At 41.9% G+C, this 27,229-nt stretch overlaps 1 protein-coding gene and 1 long non-coding RNA gene across 3 annotated transcripts in view; both read left to right on the forward strand.

Moving 5' to 3' along the window:
- The window catches only part of LOC145459015 (WW domain-containing oxidoreductase-like), a 101,407-nt gene that overhangs the window by 25,727 nt on the left and 48,451 nt on the right, over positions 1-27,229 (forward strand). The window contains exon 10 of one of the 2 annotated variants that reach the window (XM_080337542.1): positions 1,559-3,387. The exons of the other annotated variant lie outside the window; for it this stretch is intronic. Within the exon in view, the coding sequence (XP_080193668.1) occupies positions 1,559-1,621 (63 nt within the window). The 3' untranslated portion in view covers positions 1,622-3,387. Of the gene's footprint in view, positions 1-1,558; positions 3,388-27,229 lie in introns of those variants that run through there. 2 annotated transcript variants of the gene reach the window in all.
- LOC145459017 (uncharacterized) lies at positions 14,233-27,196 on the forward strand. Its single transcript, XR_013921256.1, has 2 exons — positions 14,233-17,371; positions 18,502-27,196. It is a non-coding gene; the product is annotated as an uncharacterized LOC145459017 (long non-coding RNA).

Raw genomic sequence — 27,229 nt, forward strand, 5'->3', positions numbered from 1 at the left:
AATACTTCCCATACGCGGCGTGTTGGAAGACCAACTGCTCCGTACCACCGATATCCGATATTATTGGGTATAGTCTCGGGCGTTCCCTGGAGGTCAACACACGCACTATACTGACACAATGATTTGTGATGATACGCGCGTCTTGGCCGTAATTGGTTACAGCAGGGCTGGCCAACCTTTTCAGCCAACGGGCCACATTCGATCGACGAATGATTGCGCGGGCCACTAGCCGCGCGAAGCGCGAAAATTTTGTGAAGTTCATAGGTCAATAATATTGTCATTTGACTATATTGCGGGCCTGTTGTATATCGCTGGGCTAATTTTGCGATGACTGGGCTATTCGGCGTTTGGACATACCGATATCCAAAGATGCGACCAACATGCGTCAATCATTTCGTGCCTAGGTTTCATAGTCGACGGTCTTACTGCTAGCGCAAACGCAATGTCGCATATGTTGAACGACACTTTGTCTCGTAATCGCGAATATAGTTAGACTCAATCTGATACATTAGGTGTTCTTCCATTTTCACAAAAGGGCAACAATATTAAAAACAAGAAATCGAGTGACAAAATGTTGCGCCTAGCTTGTAGAGAATTTTTACCTTCCACAAATCTACCGAAAATTATTCTGCTTTATTGTAGTGTACGAAGATTTACCAATATGCGAAAGGCTGATGGATCTGTCAATGCGTCGGAACTGATATTTTAGTCATCACATCTCAAGTGTTGCGGCCAGACTAATCAAATTTTTGGTTGGCCTTGCAAGTTCACCATCTGTGCAATCCATTTTGGATGATATTAGAAATTTCGGAAATGACCTCGCGGGCCACTCAAAACCTTCTCGCGGGCCACATGTGGCCCGCGGGCCACGGGTTGGCCGGCCCTGGGTTACAGGCAATTACGCCCGATTAGTAGTCGAATGGTGACTGTTGAGGTGGTAAGTCGTGTGCAGTGGCGTGCCTAGGGGAGGCCGGGGCTCGATACCGAATCCCGTCCCGTCCCAATTCTATCTCGAATAGATGTAAGCTCATTCGTAATTAAGCAATTGTCGTCACGCTGTTGCGTTTCGACCGAGCAAGACGATGGCACTGCCCAAGGTGAAGCCTCGTGTTTCTGAACTGGTGTCTGTAAGGGACCAACAGAAGTCACACTTTTGCAATTGATATTCATTAAATTTTTTCCTTTAGTGTGGATATTACATTTTATGGATTTTGTTCTGTTAACACTCTGTTGTTGCACAGTTCATTTGTGCACCCGTAATCTACAGTAATGTCTTCGGTGCGTATTTGGGTAGATTTGTGTGTTTATGACTCAGGAACAATTTGAGATTCCGCCGGGGCTTGCAGATTAGCGTATATGTCCCCCAGTAATGGTTAACTTACGACCCACTACTCTTATCTCATCCTGATTTCATTCTGTGTACCCCGCACGAAAGAAAGAAGTTCAAACACTTTTCCATAGGGACTTAGAGGAGTCCTAATTGATTAATGCGCATCTTTCCACGGCAGAACGGGAGTTTTCATAATCATGACGTGTTGACTTCGATTTATCGTTACAGCGAGAATATAACCACAAGCGACTTTTGACGAGCCATCGACAAGTTTCAATTCGCGCGGATTAACAGACGCAGCTTTCGCGATCGCTATCGGTGTTTGTTTGTTGGTATTTTGTACGTTTAACGACTATAGATGCGGAGATATCCGCCGATAACCTACCGCATAATTTCGCAAAGTATCCGAAACTGCGCTCTGCAGGAAAGTATGCGGCGAAAGGTTACCTCGTGAAGTTGATGTTTGATCTCGATGCGGGATAGTGCTTGATGGATTCAAGAATCGAGACGTTCTATTTTTGCGTTTCGAAAATATGCATTGCGGCGGGAGATAACGCGTCCATACGGGTGTAATGCTGAGCTGCAATTTCTGATGGAAAACCGCAAGATCGCGGCGGGTTGTGACGAAACGATGCTGAAATGAACTGATTGTCTATTGTCTGAGTCTGGGTTGAAGTTGTTTTTTCCATTCAATTTCCTTCGAACTGTTATCTGTGTGTTTGAGTGTCTGTTGGACTTGAATTCAGTCACGCTGTTGTCAACAAAATGTCCAGTTTGACAATTGTCATGGCAGCTAGACCAACGAGACTTATGCCTTTTAAATTGCGACTTTTACTTATGCGTAAGAGGCTCTGTGTAACCTCTGTATATATATCCCTGCGCAATTGCTGATTGCTCATAATTCACGAGATATCATATAATCATAATTCATTTGTGAAGTAATTCATGCCGATAATAACATCTTGCACAGCACACGTTTTATGATCCATTCAGTCGTTAACCCGTGTTAAATTAAAACCGGACGCGATTGCGTTTGACGTGATTCAGCCTGCATCCCGCATTTTGTCTCTTGCTCTTGAATTTTTAACGTACTTTGAGTGTTTTACCATGAAAGTACACGTTTTTCGATTCTTCTTGCTATTCCCAACTGCGATGCGTGACACACTGATACAGGTACGTTGATTCCGTCACGTCTCCATCAACGTTGCGCTTACGGCCGACGTCACTGGGTGGTTTGTGCCTTGGGGCTGTGACGTTTGCAGCGGTTATATTTGCTTTAGATTGCAGATACGTAAACGTCGCGAGGAAATCACCTTTCGTAAGTCTGCCGATATGACTTTCTCTTGTAATTTTGTCGTTTGCGGCACTGATTACCCGTTATTCCGGCATATCAAGTGTTCATGGACTTTTTATATATCGAATATCAACACGGAACATATCATAAATATATTATTTGCCCCCAAAATTTTTCAAGGCCAATGGCTACAGTCGATTTATTATAGATATGAGCACCGCCCTATCCAACGCAAACTTACTTTGAATGAATCCCGTTCGACTTCGTGAACACGCATCAGTTTTACATATTAATGAACTTACACCATATAAACTCGTTCTATCGGCATGGCAAGTCATTTAATTACAAATATTAGCTGTGCCCTTTTGGATTCATTCGGATCTGTCGGCAATAATTAATTATTCAATCTCCGTAGTAGCTGCAGACACAAGGTATATGTTACTGCAACTATAATAACTCCAACAGACGGTTAAGGTATGCAAACCTTGTACTTCAACTCTGCAATATCCCTTGAATCAGTGGATACTGAATACCCATTATGCCGCGCTTAAATGAAGCAATGTATGTTCCGCTATTGTGACATCTCGGAAATATTCTTCTTAAATCCATATTTAATTATTGACTATTTAATTCTGGCTTCACCATACCAGCCGCATCAGAACCGAGAGTCTATAATAAACGGTTGGGGTGATAATTAGTGTGCTTGCGTGGTATTAATTATGGCAAACGTGAAGGGAAATGCGATTTAGTCATGATTCAGTAATGCACCCAGGCGCGTAGCCAGAGGGGGGGTTTCGGGGGTCGGTACCCCCTCCTTTAGAAGCGTGAAACCCCCTTCTTAAACGCGAAACCCCTTTCTTTTGAAATGATCGTTCTGACGCTAATGGTCGGTTGCAATTCAATAAGTCGTAAGTCGTATTATCATTGTTGAGTGCGGCCAATTAGCGAAAGGCGTGTAGCAAATTAGCGTCCGTGCGCGATGCACTGCACAATGTAACGCGACACGATCATCCGCTGAGATGATTGCGAAATTAGGTCATTCATTGCCGCGTGCTCGGCAATAGTTGCTAGCCTGATTTGTCGCGTCTCCAACAAGCCTAGTTCCGCTGGCTTGAATAATCTCATCTGCTGTAAGCCCGGTGTGCACGATATCATCGCTGACCTACACAACCGCATCTGCAAGCGGCCTAGTATACGAGAGATATCGCTAGCCTAACTACCGCGTCTCGGGCCTACCATGCTTTGGCTCATATTTCCCGATGGCTCGGATAAAATGGTCGTTAGGTATCTGCTGATTAGCGATTGTGATGAAAGAGTGACATCTCGAAACTGAATTACATCGAATGTGCGCAAACATATGCGACGCGTGCTGCGTACGTACATGCGTAATTGATTTCCGTTAATACTTGAACATAACCATCAAGAGCTGTGTGTCAAGGCTAAAAAGAGGTAAGGTTTGAACCACCTGAAATCGGCGTCATTAGAGCCCGTATTCCATAAAAACTCGTACATTTTGAATTGCGCAAATCGTCGCAGAGTCTATGTAAGACGTAAGACGCATTGCTAAGCGCGTGTATTTAGTTGTTCGACGCATTGATAAGCGCACGATATCATTGGTTGGCCTACACAATCGCATCTGCAATAGGCCTAATACGAAAGATATATCAATAGATCATCGCTAGCCTAACTCCATCGCTAGCCTAACTATCGCGTCTCGGGCCTAGCATGGTTTGGCTCCTATCTCTCGATGGCTTGGAGACCATGCCGCTGATTGTATGCTGATTAGCGATTGTGATTAAAGAGTGACATCGCGAAACTGAAAGACGTCGAATGTCCGTAAACATGTGCGACGCGTGCGTAATATATCTCCGCTAATACTTAAACATAACCATCAGAATATGTGTATCGACTTGAGTTATAAAATAGGACAGGTTTGAAGCACCTGAAATCGGCGTCATTATGGCACATGTTCCCAAAATTCTCGGACATTTCGACTTGCGCAAATAGTCGACAAGGCTGCGTTGATGAGCGCGCGTATTTAATTGTTCGACGCTTTGATAAGTGCAGGTATTTAATTGTTGACGACAGATCAGGGAGTCGCTAATTAACAGTACTTCCGGACTCGTCGACAAGCTTATCAAACGCGTATAATCGCGAACACGAGGAGATTGTATAATGTATAATCGTCATTTACGCATGTACTTAACCCTAATGAATTGACGCTATATTAAGTAAATTCGCAAAACATCGAAACCCCGCCCTTCTATTTTAAAACCCCTTCCTTATTTTTCGGCTGACTACGCGCCTGAATGCACCATAAATTACTTGTTTGCATTATTATTTTGTGATATAGGAATGCCAATTCCTTCCTCTTTCCACCCTCGAATATATTTTAGAAAAATGAAAGAAAGCTTCATTCCTCTAGTTCCCAGTCTTTTCAATTTGTAGTGTGCTGCAGTTATTTCACATTTGAATGGGTAACTCTGGGCTGAATAGATGTCTCACCGGATCCAGAAATTTGTCTTGCTACTCCCGATTACCATGTATATTGTGGTGAAGCATAGACGTAAGCGTGAACTGCAGTGAACGTCAAGGAGAGTGCAATAAATGAATGGCCTGGCAACAATAGCGTTGGTGCGAATTGTGTGAAATGACAAGTTGCGATTCAAGTCCAATATTTCCACATTTGTAGGAAATCCGACGGATTGCCAATCTCCAATATTATATCCGTTTCCTATAGAGTGATTTCGCCTCTCTCAATTACGGAGTAAGGCCGGGAACGGCTGTTTTTCTATCTTGGCCTTATTGTTTCGTGCATCTTTAACAAAAACCGTTGCTTGGAACAAGCTCTGGGTCGTAGTGCTGTCGAACGAATTGATACGTGCCAGTTTTCATTAGCATCGCGTCAGCACCTAGCTTCACTGTTTACTTGGCCATTTTTTCCGCACGAAAGTTCAAGACCGCTTCCACTGCGTCTTGCTTCAAGTTCTAATGTTGGTGCCATTAAATGATACTACCAACTTCCCATTTTCAATGGCCTCTTCTTTTCGACCTGAATCACCGCTCACATTAACGTCGGCTACCCGTTGTTGGCCAAATCTCCGTTACTCGGTAATATCTAACGCTGGTTATTGAATAAAGCATCATTTACTGGGTTGATCCTCCGGACTCAGTAGTTATTCAGGCTGCCACATTCCCTCATGGTACATCGCAAAACTCCAACAACTGCTTGTAACGGATTAGGTTTTGCCACTACGCGATCTCACCATTACAAAGTACAAAATATAGGTCTTGCATTGGTATAGTTCACAGGTTTTATCCTGGACCATGAATTTCCGACATACTCAGGATACCACTGAATAATCTATTGCTATATTGCTGATTGGGTCGACAACAAGGGGGTGCTTCGCAATATTCCCATTACATGTTCAAGCGATTCTGATTTTAATTTTATATCACACTTTTCAAAGTTCAATTACTATATTCAGTTTTACAATATTTTGATTCGTGGTTTCCTCACGACCAAGGAGATAGTTTGAAGTTTCGCGTATTTAAACTCCAATGCAGCTTCTATCACAAAGGGGGAAACGGAATTTAACCGAGGCAGATCGGTATGCTTGTCGATACCTCTTTACTTGTAATTTTGCACTATAGGATATTATGGACTATGTTTACCACATGCGCACTGTGCAGTGCTGGTCTTGCAGGCAGTCATCAGTAAATGGATTAAAATGATCGACTGATTGCCTGTCTGAAATGGGTGAACTCACGGACTTGACCGTGTGTTTGTAGATACGTTGAATGTCGCATGTGTGGCTATAAATTTATGTCAAATCATGATGACATCAAACTTGATTATCCATGATCAATGTTTCTGATTCGTTACGGTTGAATCGGTAAGCGATATACGGCTGCTGTCGTGATGCAATGAAGGTTCCGGAAATAGTGCAATTATCTGCTGTGTTTGCATGTAGTCATTTGCATATTTTTAGATAAATCTACGTTATCGGTAGAAATCGTAGATAAATTTCGGAATTACACACAAGCCGGCTGTCATATACGTCGCATTAGATAATAATCTGGGATACGTGTAAGCTTCCCTAGATTATCATAAGAATCCATGCAGTTGACACGACGATTAAGTCAAATTTGGTAAATAAAACACCAAGATACTCATCTCGGATGCCCTTCGTCGCTCGGTGATTAGGAATTTACTTTCAAGTCGTCTAATATCTTTAATTTTTACCGGGAAATGTTTGATGTATCTCTGTATTGGTTATGGATCAAATCCGGACTTGCAAACGTACACTGTTAGCTTATTTTGGTGAGGTAACGATACATCGAAATGACTCAGAGTGACGTTTAGTAATCTGTTTCGTAAAGTGTTTACGATAGCGGTAACATTATCACGCGAAGGGAATCAATTACTTATTATGGACATAGATTGCCTTGATTAAATGCAGTATAAACTTGGTCATTACGAGTTTTTTTTATTAATATCCATATGCGCGATTGACATTTTGCATGTCAATATAGAGACCCTGTTTTACGCACCTGTAAAGTCGAGAAGAATTGTTTTTGAATTATCATTTCGACCTAAACCAGGGGCGGCCAACCCGTGTCCCACGAGAATGTTGAGTGGCCCGCGAGGTAATTCTCGAAATTAGTTAAATTATCAAAAAATAAATAACCCATGCAATTTTTGTGAAGTTGCAAGGCCAACCAAAAATGTGATTAACCTGACCGCGAAGTTTGGGATGTTGATGACTAAAATATTAGTTCCGACGCATTCGCGTAACTATAGGGGCCAGCCACATTTTCGTAGATCTTCTTATATGGCCGTGAAGTAGAATTTCGTAGAATATTTATTTGACTTGAAATTCTTCTTAGCACTTCACGCGATTTATTGTCACTCGATTTCTGGCTTTTAGTATTGGTACCCATCATGGAAATTAAGAATTACAAATAGGCCTACGCCCAATTTCCAGGATTGCGTCTAATATTTTCGACATTATAAGAGAACGGTCGTATAACATACGACTTCGCGTCTGCACTCGCAGAAAGACTGTCGGTAATGAAACCCTTGCACAAAATGATAGACGCATGTTCGCCGGAATCTTCGATATTGGTATGTCTAAGCGCCAAATAATCCTGTCCTTGCCAAATGAGCCCAGCGGTATACAGAGGTGATCCGCAATATATGCAAGTAACTATATTTTTGACCGAATTCATTCATTACCTTGGAAACATTTTCGCGCAGCTAGATCATGATTGCATACTGAGTTTTCGTGATCGCTACCGATTTTGATGCGTAATATGATAAGTCTTGTTCGCTCCTATCAAACGACTAAAAAAGTTCATGAAGATTCAAATGGCCCGCGCAATGATTCGTAAATCCCATGAGGCCCTTTGGCCGAAAAGGTTGGCCACCCCAGACCTAGAATATAGGTCACATCGAATCAACGGAATATCGGGGCTCCATTAGTATGTTATGAGCTGTAATGTAACCTAAGCTCGTGAACTGTGGATTACTCCCCACATAACCTATTGTTTTGCTGGCTTCATCAGTGTACCTATAGTTCTAGTTCACCATAAATATTGGGTTGATTTGTATTAGGACTTGATTTTTGGAGAATTTGGAAGCGTTTCAGATTTGGCGACAGCAAATATAGATTTAAACGTGGAATTCCGACTGGCTTTGAGTTTTCGCGGCAATTTTAAACGAATGCGAATCGGTACCGGATATGCACTTTGATTTGTAGCTCAGCTATAGTTATGTAATTTGGACTTCAATGTTCCCTCATTCTGGTTCACCCTTTTTGGACGTAACATGATCACGTGACCTAAGAATTCTTGCCCGTTCCGCGACCAATCATTTCACAAACATGATTGCGAAGTAAAGATGGTGTAGCAGCATAGCATAGTGCATATTTTCATGGAAATCGTACTCTCGGGGATATCTTATCTCATGAATTGTAATCTTCAGTCGGTTGGATTTAGATTACGACATTTCGCTATTTTTAGCCTGTAAGTGGAAGTTGTGGTGAAATGATAAAACGGCTGAAGCATTATGACTGAAAATAGCCACCACGACGCGACCGGGTGTCCGTTCCAACGTACACCCACTGATGCCTTCTACTATTTCAAAGTTATTTCCGTTTAATTAACGGCTGTCAGTGTCAAATTGTGACAATGTTAGATAAAAGCCGTACACACGTTACGCATGGGCAATGGGCATTCGGCAACCTGTCAACTGTATTGGTTCCATAGCAAATACAAGAATATATCTTCAATCTTCATGAAGATGTGGTACTATCGCATTACATTGTGCGCGCGATGCTGCGCAGTTTGCGTCATTATTTGGCTTTGTTTGTTGTCCGAACTATGCTATATTTCACAAAATTAGCGTTTCATTTTGATGTATGCTAAATTCTTTCATTTCCGTAGAGCGGAGTGATATTCGACTGTTAAGGCAGAAACTATTTCTTTGACATGCCTAGTTAACTATGCCGCACAACGCACATACGCTAATGCGAAGTTGTAAGCCATGTTAACCTGCCTCTTGTAGGCATATGTGGCACTGATATGTCAATCCCTTCGAATGTTATCGAATTTTCAGTTTTATCTTATATCATCGTAAATCTGGTTATTTTTCAAGTGGCATTATGGCGTGATACCTTTAGGTTTGTGATTGCATATGCGGACTGTGTTGTTTATGAGATTATTGTTTGTTGGTTACGTACGGAAATGATACCGTGATCACGTGTGACGAAGTCAGCAGAATCAACAGATCTACCATTTGACGCCACTTCCCTTGCAGCCGGCGTGTAATTCTCTTTACAGCACGAGCACCGCACTATGCAAGCGTTGTGTACTACGATATATATCCAGAGTCCGCAAGGACAGCACTTTTTCCTGCCAATTCTGCAGTTAAGCTCCCTCGCATGCGAAACTGCTTACCGGTACCGGAAACGCGCACTATCTTTGACTCGCCTGCGAAGTTTGGACAGAATCGAAACGCCACGTACCTAATGCGAACGTAGGAGCCCCACCCTACCACCGTCCTGATCCTAGCGATGAAACGAGTGTTAATATGCTGATGGGAAACCATGAACTGAACATCCTATTACAATATTTTAATCCGAAATTCTGTTGGGTCGGTATTAAAATACAAAGAGCGATTTCCAAGTATGTCATAAAGTAGGCATTCTAGGTAAAGTGTTGACAAGAATCTGTTCACAACTGTTTACTTCAAAGGCAATTGAGTAAAGACAATGACTTGAGTATGTACTCCAAGTAGCCAAAATATACTTGAGTACTCCGACAAAGTAGAAGTACCGAGTTACTGACCACCACTGAATATCACGCTTCGTCATTCATTCTCATTGTTATCGCCATTGCGTATCAATCCAGCACCCACATCGGATTATGGCTAGTAGTAAACGATGAACATATTACATAATGAGACACTGGTAATATATGCAGAAAGAGAACACAAAAATAGACAAGCAAGTGAAATGAAAAGTCATGTGCCAGCCAGTACGAGGTGTATAGGCGGAATCCATACGTCAACTCGTCATCCGATAATATCAAAAGCCGGTTGGTAAACTCTCAGTAGAAACTGTTTGAATTTTGGCCTTGAAATTGGGACCGAGCATACTCTCGCGATCTCACCTGTATGTCTATGTTCTGTGCTGACCTGACACCAATAAGCCGACTAATATCGTGAATTAAGTTTGCGCATACCCACTATAGTATGTTCCAGCAAAATGTTTTACTTCATCCAAGTTCAGATTCTTGGCATGAAATTACCTCACCCAATCGATATCGCTGTGAAATCTGTCAATGCGATTGTGAGATTTGTGTGATTATTACATACGCTAGCTAGCGTAAGCGAGCAACGCGCCACCACCAGGCTCGTACAATCCGCCGCATCGAGGCGACAGCGAGCCGTAGTCATACAATTAGAAATCTTGAGGTTTCAGTCAGTCACCATATTGGCGTACTTCGCCACTGGCGGCATATAATATTTATTCGCAAGCGTATTTACATGTACTAACTCCATGACCTTTTTGATTCTCTTCGCTTGTGCTGAACACCGAGTTAGCGAAATGGTTGACCGAGGACCTTTTCCGCGCGCTATCAATCATAGACTGTAGAGCTCATGATATCTTTATGTCATAAGGTTGCATATCGTGATATATGTTGGTTGTTGACGAGAGCAATGAGAACAGTCGAGGGGACTGAATGTGCAATCCCCTCCCCCAAATAAACACACACTAGTGCGGAGCGGGTCGAAAAATTATCTGGCCCGACTCCGATCAGACTACTAGGTCGTATTCTTGTACGGACCCAGATCCGATCCGAAAAATTCCGATTATAATCTGCTACGAGTAGACCTGCCTATTTCTATTATACTACAAAAACAGTAGATCATACGGTATGTGTTCAGGTTATATATTGAATACTGCAACAAAGGAAATATGGCAATAAAACTCGCACACTAGTATTGGGAGGTACTGGTGTGTGGTTGGTAGTTACAACAGCCCTGACAGCGAATCTGACCATATCAAAAACATCCGAATCGGGCTTCGATCCGGCTCCGGCCAAAAGTGAAAAAAAATCCGGCCGGATATCCAGCCCGGCTCAGGTTCATGCCCCGCTCTAATACACTCACATACATACATACAAACAAACATCTCGTCGGACTGGAAAAAATCGAGGATATTGGTCGAGTCGAATTATCAAGCTTTGAGTGCCGTCGAGTATCCAAGTATCACGAGTTACGGTGCCATGACAGAACTAATGACTTTAAGGTTTAAATATTTGTCATATTTGTGGCCACAAGGAGGGGGTTACCAGTTACGCGTCACCCAAAATAATTTCGTATTTATGAACCATGATTATTTCGTAACGCGTTGCGGCCATCGTGAGGGCCGTTCATTACTTGTCAGAAATTAGCCGTTCCATGAACATTCGTAGCCTTGTGTAGCATGTTTTTCGGCGAAGAGATGCCGCTAATCGAGGTTTCGAGACTCTAAAGGCGGAAACAACGCATTGAAACTATATTTTTGTGAACTATTTCATGTTGTGACGTCAAGATTGTGGCGAAACAATGGATTAATGACGTCTATAATGGTTATGGCATTTGCTCGCTGAAAGCGAACTTTTCGAGTGTAATGGTTTTGGGGTTATGCAGGCGCAAGATGCAATGCCACGTTGCCATCCTGACACGCACGACAAATTGTGCATAACGTGAAGCCATTGTCCTGTCCGCGGTATTTGCTGGTCTTATTCTGAAATCCCCGATATAAGCGATATTGCTTATTGATTCTTCACTATAATTAAACCAGGGTCAATGCGGTTTTGCTGTAACAGACGAATATTATGGTGAGCACTGAGTCACGCCGTCTTATTTTTCACCGGCGTTGATAGACCTCATCTAAGGAAATCATTGAAATAGTCCAATTGCGATCTGTTGAGCTCGCTGTCCCTGCAAGAGACGCCGCACTGAAATACCGATACCCGGGCGTTCGCAAATCGCCGGCAAAACATCACGTGGGCTATTGTCGGAGCTATTTGCTTTGTCAATAGATCAGCTCATCCCGTATGAGGCCGGCGCGCGAAATTGACCGTATAAGGCGCGGGTATTACGAAATGCGCTCGGCGCTGTGTGGTGAACAGTCTGACTCGTAGTGTAAGGCTCTTTCTCGTTGAGCAATACGTCACTCAAGCCGAAATGTATTCTATATTGAGCTGAGTCCGTCATGTGATCATGACTGCATTCCGATTGCTCCGCTTTGAATGCTGCGGTACTCCCGGATGGAATTCCCACGGCAGGATTATGCAACTTGGGACGGAACCCACTTGTATTGAGCGTGCGCGCATCAATTTCTACAACATGTTGACACTATGGCGATTAAACTTATGGTACAAGCCGTATATGTGCTAAACCGCCTGTGATATTTTGGGTGAAATTTTACCTACTTTAGAATGCGCTTGCAGAGCGATTGCAATCTACAACATCTTTTATTGTTACGCTTCTTTCGTCTTTAGCTTTCCCATTTTTCTATTCATATTTATTGATTTCATGTAGTAGTTAGATCCTGCTCCAAAGGTTTGACATTCAAGAAGGATTTTTCAGTATCGGGCTGGAGTGGACTGGACATGGTTAGTCATCGGATCAAATCGGTGTCCAACTGCAAGCTATTTTTCTCCGGGTTGCAATCAAATACATCCGACCAACATATCTATAAATGTATGTGTAGGGCGATTTGCGTATTCGTTATATACAATCTAGACGGCAATACGCATATATAAACCAGAGGTTTGAAGATATCCAGCGTTATCGCCGATGAATCATGCGTCGCAACAGGGCTTGGCATAAATCGTACAAGTTAAAACACGAGCTTTATCTGGCGTCCACTGTTCCAAATCTCTTTGGTCTTTATGGTGGTGATGATGTAACCGGTTTCGTATTGGAGTGAATAGCGCCGGCAGCGCGAGTTTTGGCTCAACCCAATATGACATAATAGTTTGTTCTGTTGATGTCTTTGCGTACAGCAACAATGAAGCGTTGCAGCCCAATCGCAGACAAATGTGCGAGGCAGCGTTTTTTAATGGCACGAATAATAAGCCTATACGGAGTTACTGGTGGTCAAATGCATTGATGTTCCGAAAGCAAAGCGACAAAATAATACCGGTCGATATGTCTGTCACGAGGATGGGTAGTTGTTACATGTTACATCTTGACAAGATTTTCAGTTCGGATGATCTGCGCCGATGACGGAATGTCTCTTCCTTGCATTATAACCAATTGCGGGGCTTATTGAAATCTCTTTTGTAGACGGGATTGTAATTATCTATCCAGCGTAAACCGGAAAGGCGTTGATTAGTTGGTTGTGTCCGGTTGAACTTTTGTGTGTTTAGCGTGCCGCACGATTATCCCATGCCACCAGTAGCGAGTGCGCGGAATATCCCGGTGTTTTTGCGGTTTGTATTGTGCTTTTTCGGAGCAGTGATTACTAAGTCAATGTTCCGTTGCGTTTAATTGCCTCATTTTGATGGTGTTGGGAGATATTGTAGTTGACAATCTGTGTGCGTTTGGTCAACAGGCGCGATTCACGAAACCGTTGTATTGATCAAAACAATAGTATATGCTTCCTGTAATTTGAAGCATTTGACAACAGAATGACTTGTATCGGCGATTGTTGAGCTTTTGGGCCTGTGAACTTGGGATTTATAGCAGCACAGTGCTTGAACTCACACATAGGAATTCTTGACTGTTACGACTTGCGGGTAACTTTTCCGTTGTGGAATTTGGATCAAGCGCGACCTCATGAACTAGCTAGATCCTATCTAATATCAGTTGTACTCAAAATATTCGCAATTGCTACTCAAGGAGGAGGAGAAGTAATGCATAAACGTATGCAAAATTACAAGTAGTAGTGATTTTCAAGACATTCCAAAACTAGTCGAATATAAGTAGAACATGGAAAGGAATCAATTCAATCGGAATTACTTTGGAAAGTTTCAAACTTACAAGACCCACATACGAGACGAATGCAAAATGACTAACGATGAGTAATAACTTAAGAGATTTATTTTGACCTAAAAAAACTTAATTTTGACCAAATCTTGATCTCACGTATGCAAATTAGCAGTTTTCGCACATACTGTTAAAATTCTACTACTTATCTTCATTTCTGGTTGGAACTGTCTGTCCTTACTAAGTAGTTTGGCCTGAAAAAACGTTTTTGACTTGAAAACTGACAAATTTTTGCATGAAAAAACTTGTATTTTAACGAAATCTGGCCCTATGAAGAATTCCAGCAGTTACGTGATGTATTTTGGCAGAAATAATTAAAATTTGTTGTAGTACAACGAAAGATACTTTCCTACATTCTCGGGTAGTGTCTGTCCTTACTAGGTAGCTTGCCAAAAATGGACAAATAATGTTCAACAGCAGCAGTTGTTGGCTGACAACACTGAAGTTGTTCGTACACTGCTGGTGACGACACACCGTGTTGCTTCATTCTGACAATGTTGTCTACATCACAATTTTTCATCATGCGCTTCTTGATGATATCAGAACCATGCAATGCCCAAGCAGTCTTGCTTCAGTTAGGATATTGCGGTACGTTGACCATAACACCAAGTCAACGTATTTGTTTCGTTTGACGGTTTATGATTCACAATGAGCAGGCAATGGGCCGTCTGCGATGGCAGGCCTATAAAGCAGACTACAAGCTGTAAAATATCAAATGATATGTGCGCCGACAGTGCTCAATTTACGATAGGGGTCAAAAAATTTTTGACTTTGTTTACAATTTTGACAATATGTTGACTTATTTTGACATGCAAAAAATCGCCCTAGTAATAGCACTGCAACATATAAATCTAATTACCCTGATACACGGGCTATTTCGCCCGGTTGTTGTGACAACTTCCATCACGCTACTTTTTACTTCACGTTATCCAAAGTGAAAAATATTTCATATCATTTTCATAACCAAGCATAACTAGCCCGACGCAACAGTCGTTGATTCATACACTTGCGCATACTTTTCGCGACCTGTACCGTCAGTTGTTCGCGGGGAATTCGCGACCAAAATATCATGGAAATTTTGATATTGATGCGAATATCAAAAGCGAGAGAGATTGCGAGAGAGAGAGCGCTTTTGCATCAATGACAGAAGAGACATCATGAGTAATTCACGCTATGACACGACACGGTTTAAAAGTTGAATCGCGTGCTGAAAACCAACACATCAACGTCAGATGATGCAGATATGTTTTGTTCGAAATCTTGTCACAATCGCCGGAAACCTGTGTCCGCGGTCAGTCCCAGCCTATCCCCCGTGTTGTGGAAGCAACTGATAACCTCGCAGCCCCGTCAGTGTTTTATATTGAAGCAAGCACCTTGAACTTTGAAGCAATCACCTGCGACCTTGACACGGGAATAGTTGAAAGCCACAATCGGCAACATCGGCTCGCGATATGAACTCTTGCACTGGACGCACGGAGCCTGTTATTTCTGGGCAACCGCGCCCGGCGGTTCACGACAAAAGGTTACATTTTTGCCTCATTCTAATCGGCGTTGATACACCAAACACTCCCGTGCTTTTCATGCGTGTTTGGGACGCGTATGCGGTGGTCCAGACCACCGCGGTTTAATTGTGCGTTCCGACTTTCGCGATTGCGAATCTGCGATCTTCTCGATAAGATTGAAACAATGCGTTCCGCGATTGCGTTTGATTGTGCGCTTATATTGTCCCGCGTGTTTTACTCGACAACTCCATTTGTGTCGGTGTCAAAGTCTTTTGTTGGAAAGTTCATGAATTATTTTGCCTAAATACAACGAAAGCAAATTCGTCACCTTTGCGACTCGCCTGCTGTCTTCGCCAGTGCCAAAAGTGCAGTACTGTTTACGAGACATCTGTTGTATTATTCTTGGAACGGCTCTTGTGCGGTGAAAGGCGATTTTTCGCTAGCAGTAAGTAGCACGTGCTGTTTGAACCGTTTCCACAAGGCAATATACACGGCTGCGACGCGCAGTCACGTTGAATATGCTTTCTGCTGTTGCAAATGCGAAATTCTTATCGACGGAAAAGAATGTGACCTTTGCGTTGAACAATGCGGGACTTAACTCGGGTTATCGTTGCTTTTACCGCCGCGCGGTGTTGACCAGAGCCGTTTCCGCGAAAGTGCCCGCGCAAAACATCGAATTTCCATTTACGCGTCGTAAATATTGACTCGAGGTGCGCTTGTGGTTTCATAGCCTCTAGATTCCAGATTGCTGTAAGCATAAGTAATTATAATCGGGAGTTGAAATCCAATGCAGGAATGGTCTGTTCTAAAGACCCGTTGAACGCATCTACCTTTCATTACAATGGAATTGCAGGGGTTCAAAATATAAGCGGACATCGTGTTAAGATGTCTGCTTGTAAATTGCTGGTATGTCTCTTGTGTCGCGCTTACCTGGAATCGGCCTATTTTTGGAAACGTGACGTCATATCGTAAACATTGAAAATGGCTGGTGTTCGTGGTGATTTCGCGAGGCTCGCAAACTTCATGCTCTAGTTTTCGCTCAAAGTGGTGGAAGTTTAAAAAATTTATTGCTTTACGCGTCTAAATGGCTTTTCACAACAACAGTGACTGATTTTTCAACTTCAATGTATTCACGTCTTCAATTTTTGCTTGTGAGTAACACGTCTGTGCAAGCTTGGACTATATTATCACGGGCTGTATTTTGCTTTAATGTAATCGTTTAATTCACCAATTACCCCGATAACGACATAAAGACAATCTCGATTCGGGTCCTATTCCAGTTTCCAAAATAGATACCGATTCTTGTCGACAACCATGAACATATTTTCCTGATGCTCCACCAAAAACTCTTTCGAATGTGATATTTGTTAATGGGATCGTATTTACTGCCTTATCACAGGAACAGCTCAATATATAAGTGGGCTAGTATTAAACACACTTCACCATTCAGTTTTCAGAATTTAACTTTTAGGGTATGTTGCCCGTCTCTGTTCTACGCAGTATACAGTGGCGTATTTTATGGTGGCAAAGTTTACAAAGAAGCAAAAATGTGCAAATAGATCGATCAAATTATCATCACATAAGGAGATGGTCTCTTTAGACTTGGGCGAGCAAGGCAGCAAGATGACATAGCTCGAGTGCCGGTCATGTGTTACCTAGCAGCATAGCTTTACGCGTGGATTATGGTTGCGTTTGGGGTGTAAGTAGCGTTGCGACCCCGGGAAATCCCGATCCCGGGATTTGAAGCAATCCCGATCCCGGGATTTATCGCAATGAAAGCCAAATGCAACTTGTGTCAAGACGTTTTGAAAGCTTCAGGGTCTAGCACAGCTGTTCCCAACGTGGGCGAAATCTCCCCACAGTGGGCGATTTTGAGAAACAAGGGGGCAATTAGAGGGCGAAAATGTTCAGTGAGATATATATAATCATCACGGCCAGAAAATGCACGTGAAGAATGAAGATGGCTTATTCTGCATACGACTAAAATGGTCAACTTAACGGCGGAAACCGGTTTTTCGAGCACCTACTCGGAAAAAATACATTTTTATCTACTCAATTCTTTGGCGATCAAAGTTAGGTGAATAAATTTCCCGTTTATATGTCCTTTTCTTCAGATCCGTAAATATGGGGCGATAGGGGATGGAGGGTGAAAATTTGTGTCGAGCTTGATAAGGGGACGATTAGTCGAAAAGGGTTAGGAACCACTGGTATAGCACAAATGGACTGGTAACGCATTTGAGGTCCGTACACATGATAGTAATTAAATCACCCATAACTCAATCGGGCACGTCAAAGAAAGATCAGTCAAAAATGAAGACGAGGAAGATCGATTCCTTTTATAAATCGCATAATCCTCGGTCCGGTGAACTTCCTAGTCAGCTAACTGCTGGGGACGGGCTAGGATTTAAACAAATTTTTCCAAAGTGAGGGAATTTGTCGGGCCTTCAAGGCTGACGGCTATAACTTGCCAAGATGTCACAAACGGGTTCGGGACTTCGTGATCGAGCACAGCAAAAAAATCCGCAAGTGTGTGGAAGAAGAGCTTATGGTAATGTGACGGAATGATGGACGTTTTTCGATCACGTTGGACAAATCAACTCCTACACGAAACAGGCGGTATATGAATTTAAACGGGTGTCTTTCGATCGCTGGATTTCATTCGTATTCACGGGAGCATGTTTTTACGTCAATATTATGAGGAATATATGTCGTTTGTGTAGCTTGTATGTCCATTTTGATACTTTGCTAATCCCGGGATTGAGGAGCGAAAATCCCGGAAAATCCCGATCCCGGGATTTGAAATTTGATCCCGAAGTCTCAACCCTAGGTGTAAGCACCGCACAAAATCTTTCGAAAACACCCGACGTCTAGTCGTCTACGCGCCTCAATGACACTGGTATTACCATACTAATGAATATGTCCGAACAAAACACAGGCTCAAACAACTGAAGTAGCATCGAATCGTCACACAAATGAAATTCTGGCCGCGATAGTTTGCTGGTCCCCGATTTGGCCGTCGCGCAACGTTAGTGGTGACATTTTTTCGCTTCGAGAACTTGCGCTATTGCCCGTGTAACAAGGCCATCGACAATATCCGGGGCTTTCTTATCCTAGCTCCAGTACTGAAATAAATTGCCAAGGATGATGGTCCTGCCGCAAATGCAGCCATGTAAATGTGTCGATGGCGGGTGAGCATTTGTATTCCACAATGGAACGATTCCTCTCGAAGTAAAATTCATCTCACATAAGCGGCATATGAAATTATAATATTGATCAGACACTAATTTAGTTTGTATTGAATCAAAAGGCGCCAACTGTACATCCTTATCTTGAAACGAACATCGTTCTGGTTTGAAATCGGTAAAATTTGACACTCCTTCGCTTCTGATTTAATCCAACAATTACTATAGAATTTAGAATGTTTGTATTTACCATATTTGGTATTGACGTAGTACGCAGTGACGGAAGATTTTCTTCAGTACTCCCTCTGTTCGGCTGGTGTTATCAATATGATGTGTTTGTTCTGCGCGAAGCTTCTCCGATGATGTCATATGCCCGTATAATTCGTCTTGTTATCTGTTTCACTCGAGGTCCTGATAACATTTCATAACAAATGATTTGGTTAACGATGGGTTGTTCTAGGGATAAGATATTTGTTACTTTGTGGCATTTGTAATTTATGCGAGACCTTCATTTTTGGTTGCGTAAATTGACGACCAGTGCTGCAACTACTTGTGCGAACATAAATCGCTACATCGGTATTTCGACATTACCTTATTTAAGGAATCGTCTTCTCCATTCATAGTTCGTTACTGGTCCAATGGGCATGTTTTTTTCGCGTGCTCATATGTACGCAATTGTACCCGAAAACAGTTTATTCGCTGTAAGATTCTTTTGTCGTAGTTTGGTCGTTATTACGATGTTGAGTGCATGGACTGTTGACTGTTGGATTTGCAGTGTCTGCATGATAACTACTTACAGAACGGAACGCTTTTGTAAGGTTTTCGTAAACTGAACATCTGCTTAGTGGATGTTTTGGGGCGTTCCTACAGTATTTGCAGGTCACTGCATTATCATATTCGGCTCAAATATCACGCAGTCGCGTTCATTAATAAGCAATTCCTTGCCACAATTCCTCGTAATACAATCGCGAGTGGACTAATCACCCTAATCACATTCCGATTATTCTGTATATACTCGTGTCGAAACCTGACCAGTAGTCCGTAGTCGAAATCTGATACCATCACGTTTGTAGCACCTTAAATGCGCTGACCGATGCGTACTGGGTGCAAAGATGACACGGGAAGTTGCAACTGGTGAAATATTAGCTATGTTCTGGACGCTATCACAAGTCAGATCTTTATGTGGCTTGGAGTGTGCGGACCAGCTGTTGACGATACTCAGTCTCCAGTGGACGGCAATCAATTATCCTTATTTTTCGCAGTTACGAAGCTATTTTGTCGACTTAAGTTGCTCTACCCGTACACCCGATTGTCGGTATGTCTTCCATTGTCTGATTCGGGGCCTACCATTTCGAGTAATCGTAATCTGACTCGTAAATCCTATCCCTTGCTTTTTCAATCACAACCTATACTGCATGGGCTCAGCAGGTGAATTGGCCTGTACGGGTGGAACGTGGATAATGGCGTATAGAACAGAGATGGGTGAGCTGCCGCCCGTGACAGAAATACTGTAGGGCCGCAAAAGCCTCACGCAACAATGTAAAAACGTCGATTTATTGGCGTGAAAAATTCTAATTGTTACAATGTCAATCCAGTGTGACGCCACAATTAAAGATTCGATGGCGTCATGGCTAAAAAACAGCAAAAAACAACAACAATAAACACATGTCTTAAAAAAGGGGCATGTTTTAAACATGCTTGTTTTAAATGGATTCTTGGTTTAACTGCATCCCTCGATGAAGCGTATTTTGCCACCATTATACTACGATGGAGCGTTTTTAATCATTAAAGGAGGAGACCCCCTTTTCGGCATAAGTACAGATTTTCCCTGCTCATAGCGTCCGAAAGAATATTCTCATACCTTTCTATTTCCCGCTCTACATCAGACTATTACATCAGACTCCATTTTTGCTTCTATTACACAAGTATTGCATCAGTGACAACGTTACGAAGACTTACTTTTTCCAACCTCCAACATCGAAATACTGATTATAGAGGATGCTCGATTATATAGGATAAATCAATGGTTTCAGCATGTGTTAGTGAGAGTTACTCATTATTTTCATCGCATGTCCATCTATTTTCCATGCAGATTTGAAAACGTTTGAGTATAGAGTTTATCTGGTTTCAACCGCAGCTGTGTGCGGAGTATAGTGTGTTTACTGGTATCTGGAGGAAGCTGAGGCGGAGATGTGTGTCTCCATTAGATTCAATTATAGATTTGAGTTTAATTTTCGATTTCACTTTCATATAGTAGCCGTTACGTTGGCGGGTTCACAAGAGTCGCAAGTTCAGTATCCGTCTGCATAAAATAGATATCACTCAGCACAAGGGACTTTTGTTGCCTCGGCAAGGCTACGACGAGAGACACGAGATTGCCCGAACCAAAGAGAAGATACTCAGAGTCAGCGATCCTGCAACAATTGCCATCAGCACATAAGAGAAACCAGGACGAATTTTGACAAGGTGTCGTGATCGTATCTCGACACGTCCGCATTGTTTCTGCCATTGTTTTAGGGACGTTTCTCAGATTTGAAACTGTTTGAAATACAAAAGGGTTCGAAAAATGCTCTGCGTTATCAGATGATTTGTTACAACCTTCTTCTTTCTACCGTTTTCTCCTTACACAGATAGGGTTGTGTCTTGTTTTGAACTCCGATTGTGCCTGAATCATATCAATGTGTTGCTCGTTCTAACCTCTTGGGTGTTGAGAACAATCAAACCTATGTAGATGAATGCAATTCTATCGGCAGTTAAATATTATTGTAGTTCAGAATAATTTCTAGGGCTGGGCCCCAAAGTGGGTCCAAACACCCGAGCTATACTTTAGGGGTTCGCGCTAAAATTCGCTGGAGAACTCTTGGTTTCTCACAAAGTGGAAACAGGTACGATTCCTCCGAGATAACATTGACTAAAGTATAATCATCTCGCAGAATTGAATAAGGTTGCTCATCGCATGGCCAAATAAAAAATCTCTCACGCCCTGAAACCTAGCAAACTGAAGATAATGAAGAAACAAATAACGATGGCTATTTCTTGCATTTGATTATCAAACATTTTTATAGCAAATCATTCTAATTCTATCGCGTAACGTCCAATTAATGCAGTTAGGACTAGGTCGCAAATGGCGTCCAAGAACACCCATAATACATTTTAGGGGTCTTCGGTAAAATAGTTTGATAATGCCTGCTCCGGAGGAACAAAATGTAACAGTAACTTCGTAGCACTCCGTGCCGTGCTAGTCACGTGCCCATTTATTTTTGAATATACGCGGATAATAATCCGCCCTGCGCCTTCCTTATTAGGAATTGCATCTCGGCGGCATTGGTAGTGACGCGAATTTTTTAAAAATCACTGCCGCGATAGCATCTATAATCGTGATGAGACTAGTTGCACTTGGTGGTTCGCGTCCGTACTTGCATTCGCCGGGAGCAGAAAAGCAGTGTTGCTCTCCTACGTCACAGCGCGCTGGTTTAAGTTGCCACAACACGGGATACATGGGCAGAACAATGCCATCGTAAACACACAACACTTTATCGCCTTAAATCTAAGCACGTTAATGTCAGAATAACACGATGCGGGTCGCGCGATTTAGTCGCTGCTTTCCTCCGCCGTCTAGTTTCGAAATGCGTTTATCACCGTTGCATAACAGGCTTTTTGTAAATTAGGCAGCGCGCCGGGGTAGACTGGTACCATGTGATACCGTCTATTTCGCGATATTTACGGGTTTTAAGCGATTTATATCCCCCGCACGCATGGCTGCTCACTTCGCAGTCGTGTTGAGGGCGCTACTCTAATAGGAAAAGCGAAACTCTCGGCGGTTTGCCAACGAAACCAGGGCCTGAAAAATTGTTGCGACTGTTCCCGTGTCCCTGGTGCTAAAACCTAATACTGGGCCCGTATCGGAGTTTTTGCATTGTGAAAAAAGCTACTAATGCTTCTTTTTTGTTTCGCTGTCACGGGGAACTGTTTTGTATGTTGCAAGTTTCGCCTCGTGTTTTGGGATCGCGCCGCTCGACATGGAAAATACTGGTTTCCGCCTGATATCCGTGTAATGCACCTTCAGTTGGAGATTCGCAGCGGACATTGCGCTTTTGCAACTATGTCTATAATAAAACCTGTACAAATGTCAGCGTGCCATTATATTACAACAAAAATAGATGCATGCCCAATAGTTTCCGTTATGCTTAGTACTCGAGGCGTAATTTACTGGTGCCTTTTGACTAACGCGTGAGTAACTCGTGCATCCAGTATATTTTCGATAAGGTGTTATTCAATGAATACTTCGATTGTTGGTCCACAATCGGTTGGTAACGACAAATCGCGATCCACGATAAGTCAGGTTTGTTCTGTACTGTAATTAGAGTTTATATATAAATTCTTATGTAAAAATCGCTGTAAATAGGCGCCCGCATTCTAAAATAACGCATTGAATAACACTGAACATTTTTTTAGATTTTGTTGGTTATTCTTTGTGCCTTGTGCGGCTTTCCTAAATATCGTGCGTCACAATGATACAGGTAATAATTAATTATCGAGATCACGAAACCGCTACCGTTCTCCATGATATATTTATCTGAATAGGCAATGAAAAAGTCAGACATTTGGACATGATGATATTTGAATCTCTTGAATTTTAAACTTACGCGGAACTTTACCTTGGAATACAGTACGGGTCCATACATGTACGCTCAACTACCCTGGGCCCGCCACCAACGCAATGCCTCCCATCTTCAATCAAGAAGGGATAGATGTAGAGCCAGAAGACAGCGAATTCATTATTTCACCAAGGAATGCAGCAGTCATTCATATATTTTTAATGGAATTTTGTAGTCTAAGGTAGCAACGGTTTTCGGCCACAGACGGATAAAGCCCCACCTGACAACCTGGCACCGGCCAACTCCAACTATTTTATATACCCAATATTTTTTTTGCGTAGAATAAATAAAAATGTAGCTTCGAAATGGCCATGTCTATGCCCAAGTGCAGTTACGCGAAAGCCAAACATCGAAATACAATCCAAATGCGATCAGGATCTTCAAATGTTATGCTTTTACATTAAAATACCGCGACCTTCCGATTCTGTAACTCGTGTGTGGTGTTTTCTTTGTGATGTAAGTTTCATGCAAATGATGAAAAGTGTCGAGCATTGAAAGACCGAGGTGTGTAGAAGTATTTTTGTACAAACCGATCTTCGACGAACTTGTAACGTCTCGCGGTCGATTGCACGGATTGCATTTTCAAGTTTTAATTTTTTCATGCTTTTTGATGGTTACCCTTACCCATCAGTTTGTAGATTTAATCTTCAGCAATTCCGGGAGAAAAAGTGATATTGTTATTAATGTGTTTTAATCGCAAGTCACGTTAGTATAGTATTGAACAATGTCATTAATATTGACCTAGGATTTGGTCGGTTTGCGGCAGTGATGTCGGTGACTGCATGGTTGCTTGCAACAATATTTCAGAGGTTTCCATGTATAATACCTAGATCAAAGGTGGTCCATTTAGTCATTGATGACGCCCAAGTATATGGAGAAGTAATGATATTTATTTATACCTAATTACAAATGGTAGTAACGATTGTCAAGATAATCCATAAATTATTTAAATCGCAAAAAGTGATATCAGAAAATTACCCCAGATGGTTGATGTCAACCGGTAGTTTGGGTATGGGTATGTCATGCTTTTGGTAGTGAATTGTGTGTTCCAACTTTCAACATTGCAGTGTACATCTTCTCGACTAGCGGAGAATGACCAGTGACCACCATTGCAGAAGAAGTTGAAGTAGTCTTACTGCATAGCTATTTCAGTAAGTAGGTAGTAGATAAAACTGCCTGTGCTATTTACTTCGCAGTACTTCGTTACTGGCCACTTTTGAATTTGTGAATATGTCAATGTGAGTCTGCAACGAAAAGTTTGCGCAACCCCGATGTAGGATATACTTGCTTGGAAGGTTCATGCGTGTAAGCTGGTAAACGAGCTGTTGATAACCACTGGTTAAAATATGCTATACGCCAGTGCTGAATCGGCGGACACCCGGGCATCTTATATTGTATTTTATTTGAAAATATTGCTACCCGACCGTGACATCGTTAGTGACTGCAAAATCACTGCGCGCAACTTCCGATCGTCAAGATAAGCTGGTTCCGAATTCGCATGGAGATTTCAATTATTGTATCTACAAAAGATTATGTGTTATATCTATAAATCCTTGTTTTTCTAATCAGGCGTGGTACCTAAATCGGTTTTTCGAAAACTAATGGACAGCGATCATTGTTGTTAAGACAAGTATATGACCGAGTTCACGTGTACTCTTTTGTTAAATGCTCTGTTCTTATCGACAACGAAATCACAAGAACCGATGAGGAAGCGCCCGCTAATACATGAATTATACGGGAATCCTTTCCGCTTTGGGTTACCCGCCGATGGATTTAACAACCCTTTGCGCTAATATTGTTTATTTTGAAATATTTAATTCTCTGACAACCTCCATCATAAGAAGTGTATGTTTTGGGAAATTCAATGATGCCGGTGTAAGCTCATTGGTAGAAGTGTATTCTTTGCTGTTTCTAGAATATGGTCTGAATACACAATGCATTACCACTTCTACCGATAAACTGCTAATTCGGAAATACACAACAATAGTGTGATTTCCGTTTGGTTTCCATGGCGGTCGCTTGTCAGAATTGAATAACTGTGTAGTTTTAAGGGTAATGCCGTGCCCCAGTGACTGATACACTATATTTAACACTGCAGTGCTGCACTATATTGAACAGTTCATTCTACAATCAATTTGAAACTGTTTATGCTATTTTCAGTCAGTAGGGCCCATGTCATTCCTATAATTAACATTCCTATATAGTTATCTCACAGTGTCGGTAGATCATGCGGTTTGTACTCATGTAGCCATAAGGCCAAAATTGACGCCGCCTTGCACTTGAAGTTCCAAATATAATTGGAGACAGATATAGATTTTTATATAGCCTATTGTTCGCTGATTCGGGCAGTGGTTTGCAATCTGTAATTTATCAATATAAATATACTCATTCGAATGCTGCAAACTCCATCATCATGTCTTCTTCCTAACGTACTGCTATACATAATTTCCGTTATACTCAACTCGCAACATGCACATAATCTCAGTATCATTGCCGTCAGTGCCACATCTCTGCTCTGTGGAATGGAGCATTGACGTATCATTTTAAGTGCATTTGTTTTTATGGACATAACTACACTTACCCGATATTCGTTGCTGACCAATGGTACTTCTATTCTCACTGTAAATTAATAGCTCCCATCCCAATATGTCAGACTAGAATGGAACACTTACAGTTCTATGTTCAAGTATATATAGTTTCCATAAACGACTAAAGGTATCGCGTAAGCCATAAACTAGCATGGCTCAGCAAAACTGCCGCAATTGTACGGAGAGGGGGTTAATGAAGTCACTTAAAATTTGGGACTATGCTTCGCAGAATTAGTCTTGGCGAACAACCTATAAAACACATTGAAGTCAACTATTAAGTGAGCTGTATTGTCAATAAACGTGGAATTGTTGCTTAGTCTAGTTAAAAATTATCTCTACTTGTTCAAAACTGGATATGAAAGACAATATTCAGGTAAAAGACGGGAGTAAAAGTGTATCAAACAGTCTTACTTAGAATTGGTAGAAGTAATTGGTTACTGGTCGCCTAATCTCTGTTCGACTATTCACCGAGCACCTAAACTCTCCACTGGATAGAGCACCAATGCACCTCTAGAATGCCAAAAAATGTATTTGAACATTAACTGATTAGTCCAGATTTTTGACTAGCATACATAACAAACTGCGCAGTACTCGCGTATACAAGCACTCGAGCTGCCGACTTTGGATTATTTCGTCAGGTAGTTATATCCCACATGTTGAATATATGTAGTTTTTTTGGCAAAAACCCTCCGAAGTGTAGGTTGATTCCATACAATTCCACGTGTTTCTTCGATTTTACACTGTCCAGCTGGTGGCAGCGTTATATAGATACACATAGTACATATCTATATATAAGTTCAGTGGTGCCAGAGAACAGTACGTCTGGCCAACACAGGTGAGTCATACTTGTCACTAAGTTGTCTCTGTTTATGTTTTGCCTGAATGACCATTGACTAATGACCATGGCATTTGGAGTAATGTGAACTGAACATCTGAGAAACATTATTGGTAGTATTAAATATTATTGTACGTACATGTATACATATATAATAAGTCATGTATCCTCGTAGGAATAGTGGGAATGACGTAGGCAAAATATCGCAATATTTATTCTATTTTACCTAAACATAGAATTCATTTGTTTTCGACCCCCAGGGTGTAGTGACTGTGTGTGATTATTCCTGATG

This window comes from Botryllus schlosseri, chromosome 16 (genome assembly GCF_051294905.1).
Source record: "Botryllus schlosseri isolate E-star chromosome 16, Bs_hap1, whole genome shotgun sequence".
Taxonomy (NCBI): Eukaryota; Metazoa; Chordata; class Ascidiacea; order Stolidobranchia; family Styelidae; genus Botryllus; species Botryllus schlosseri.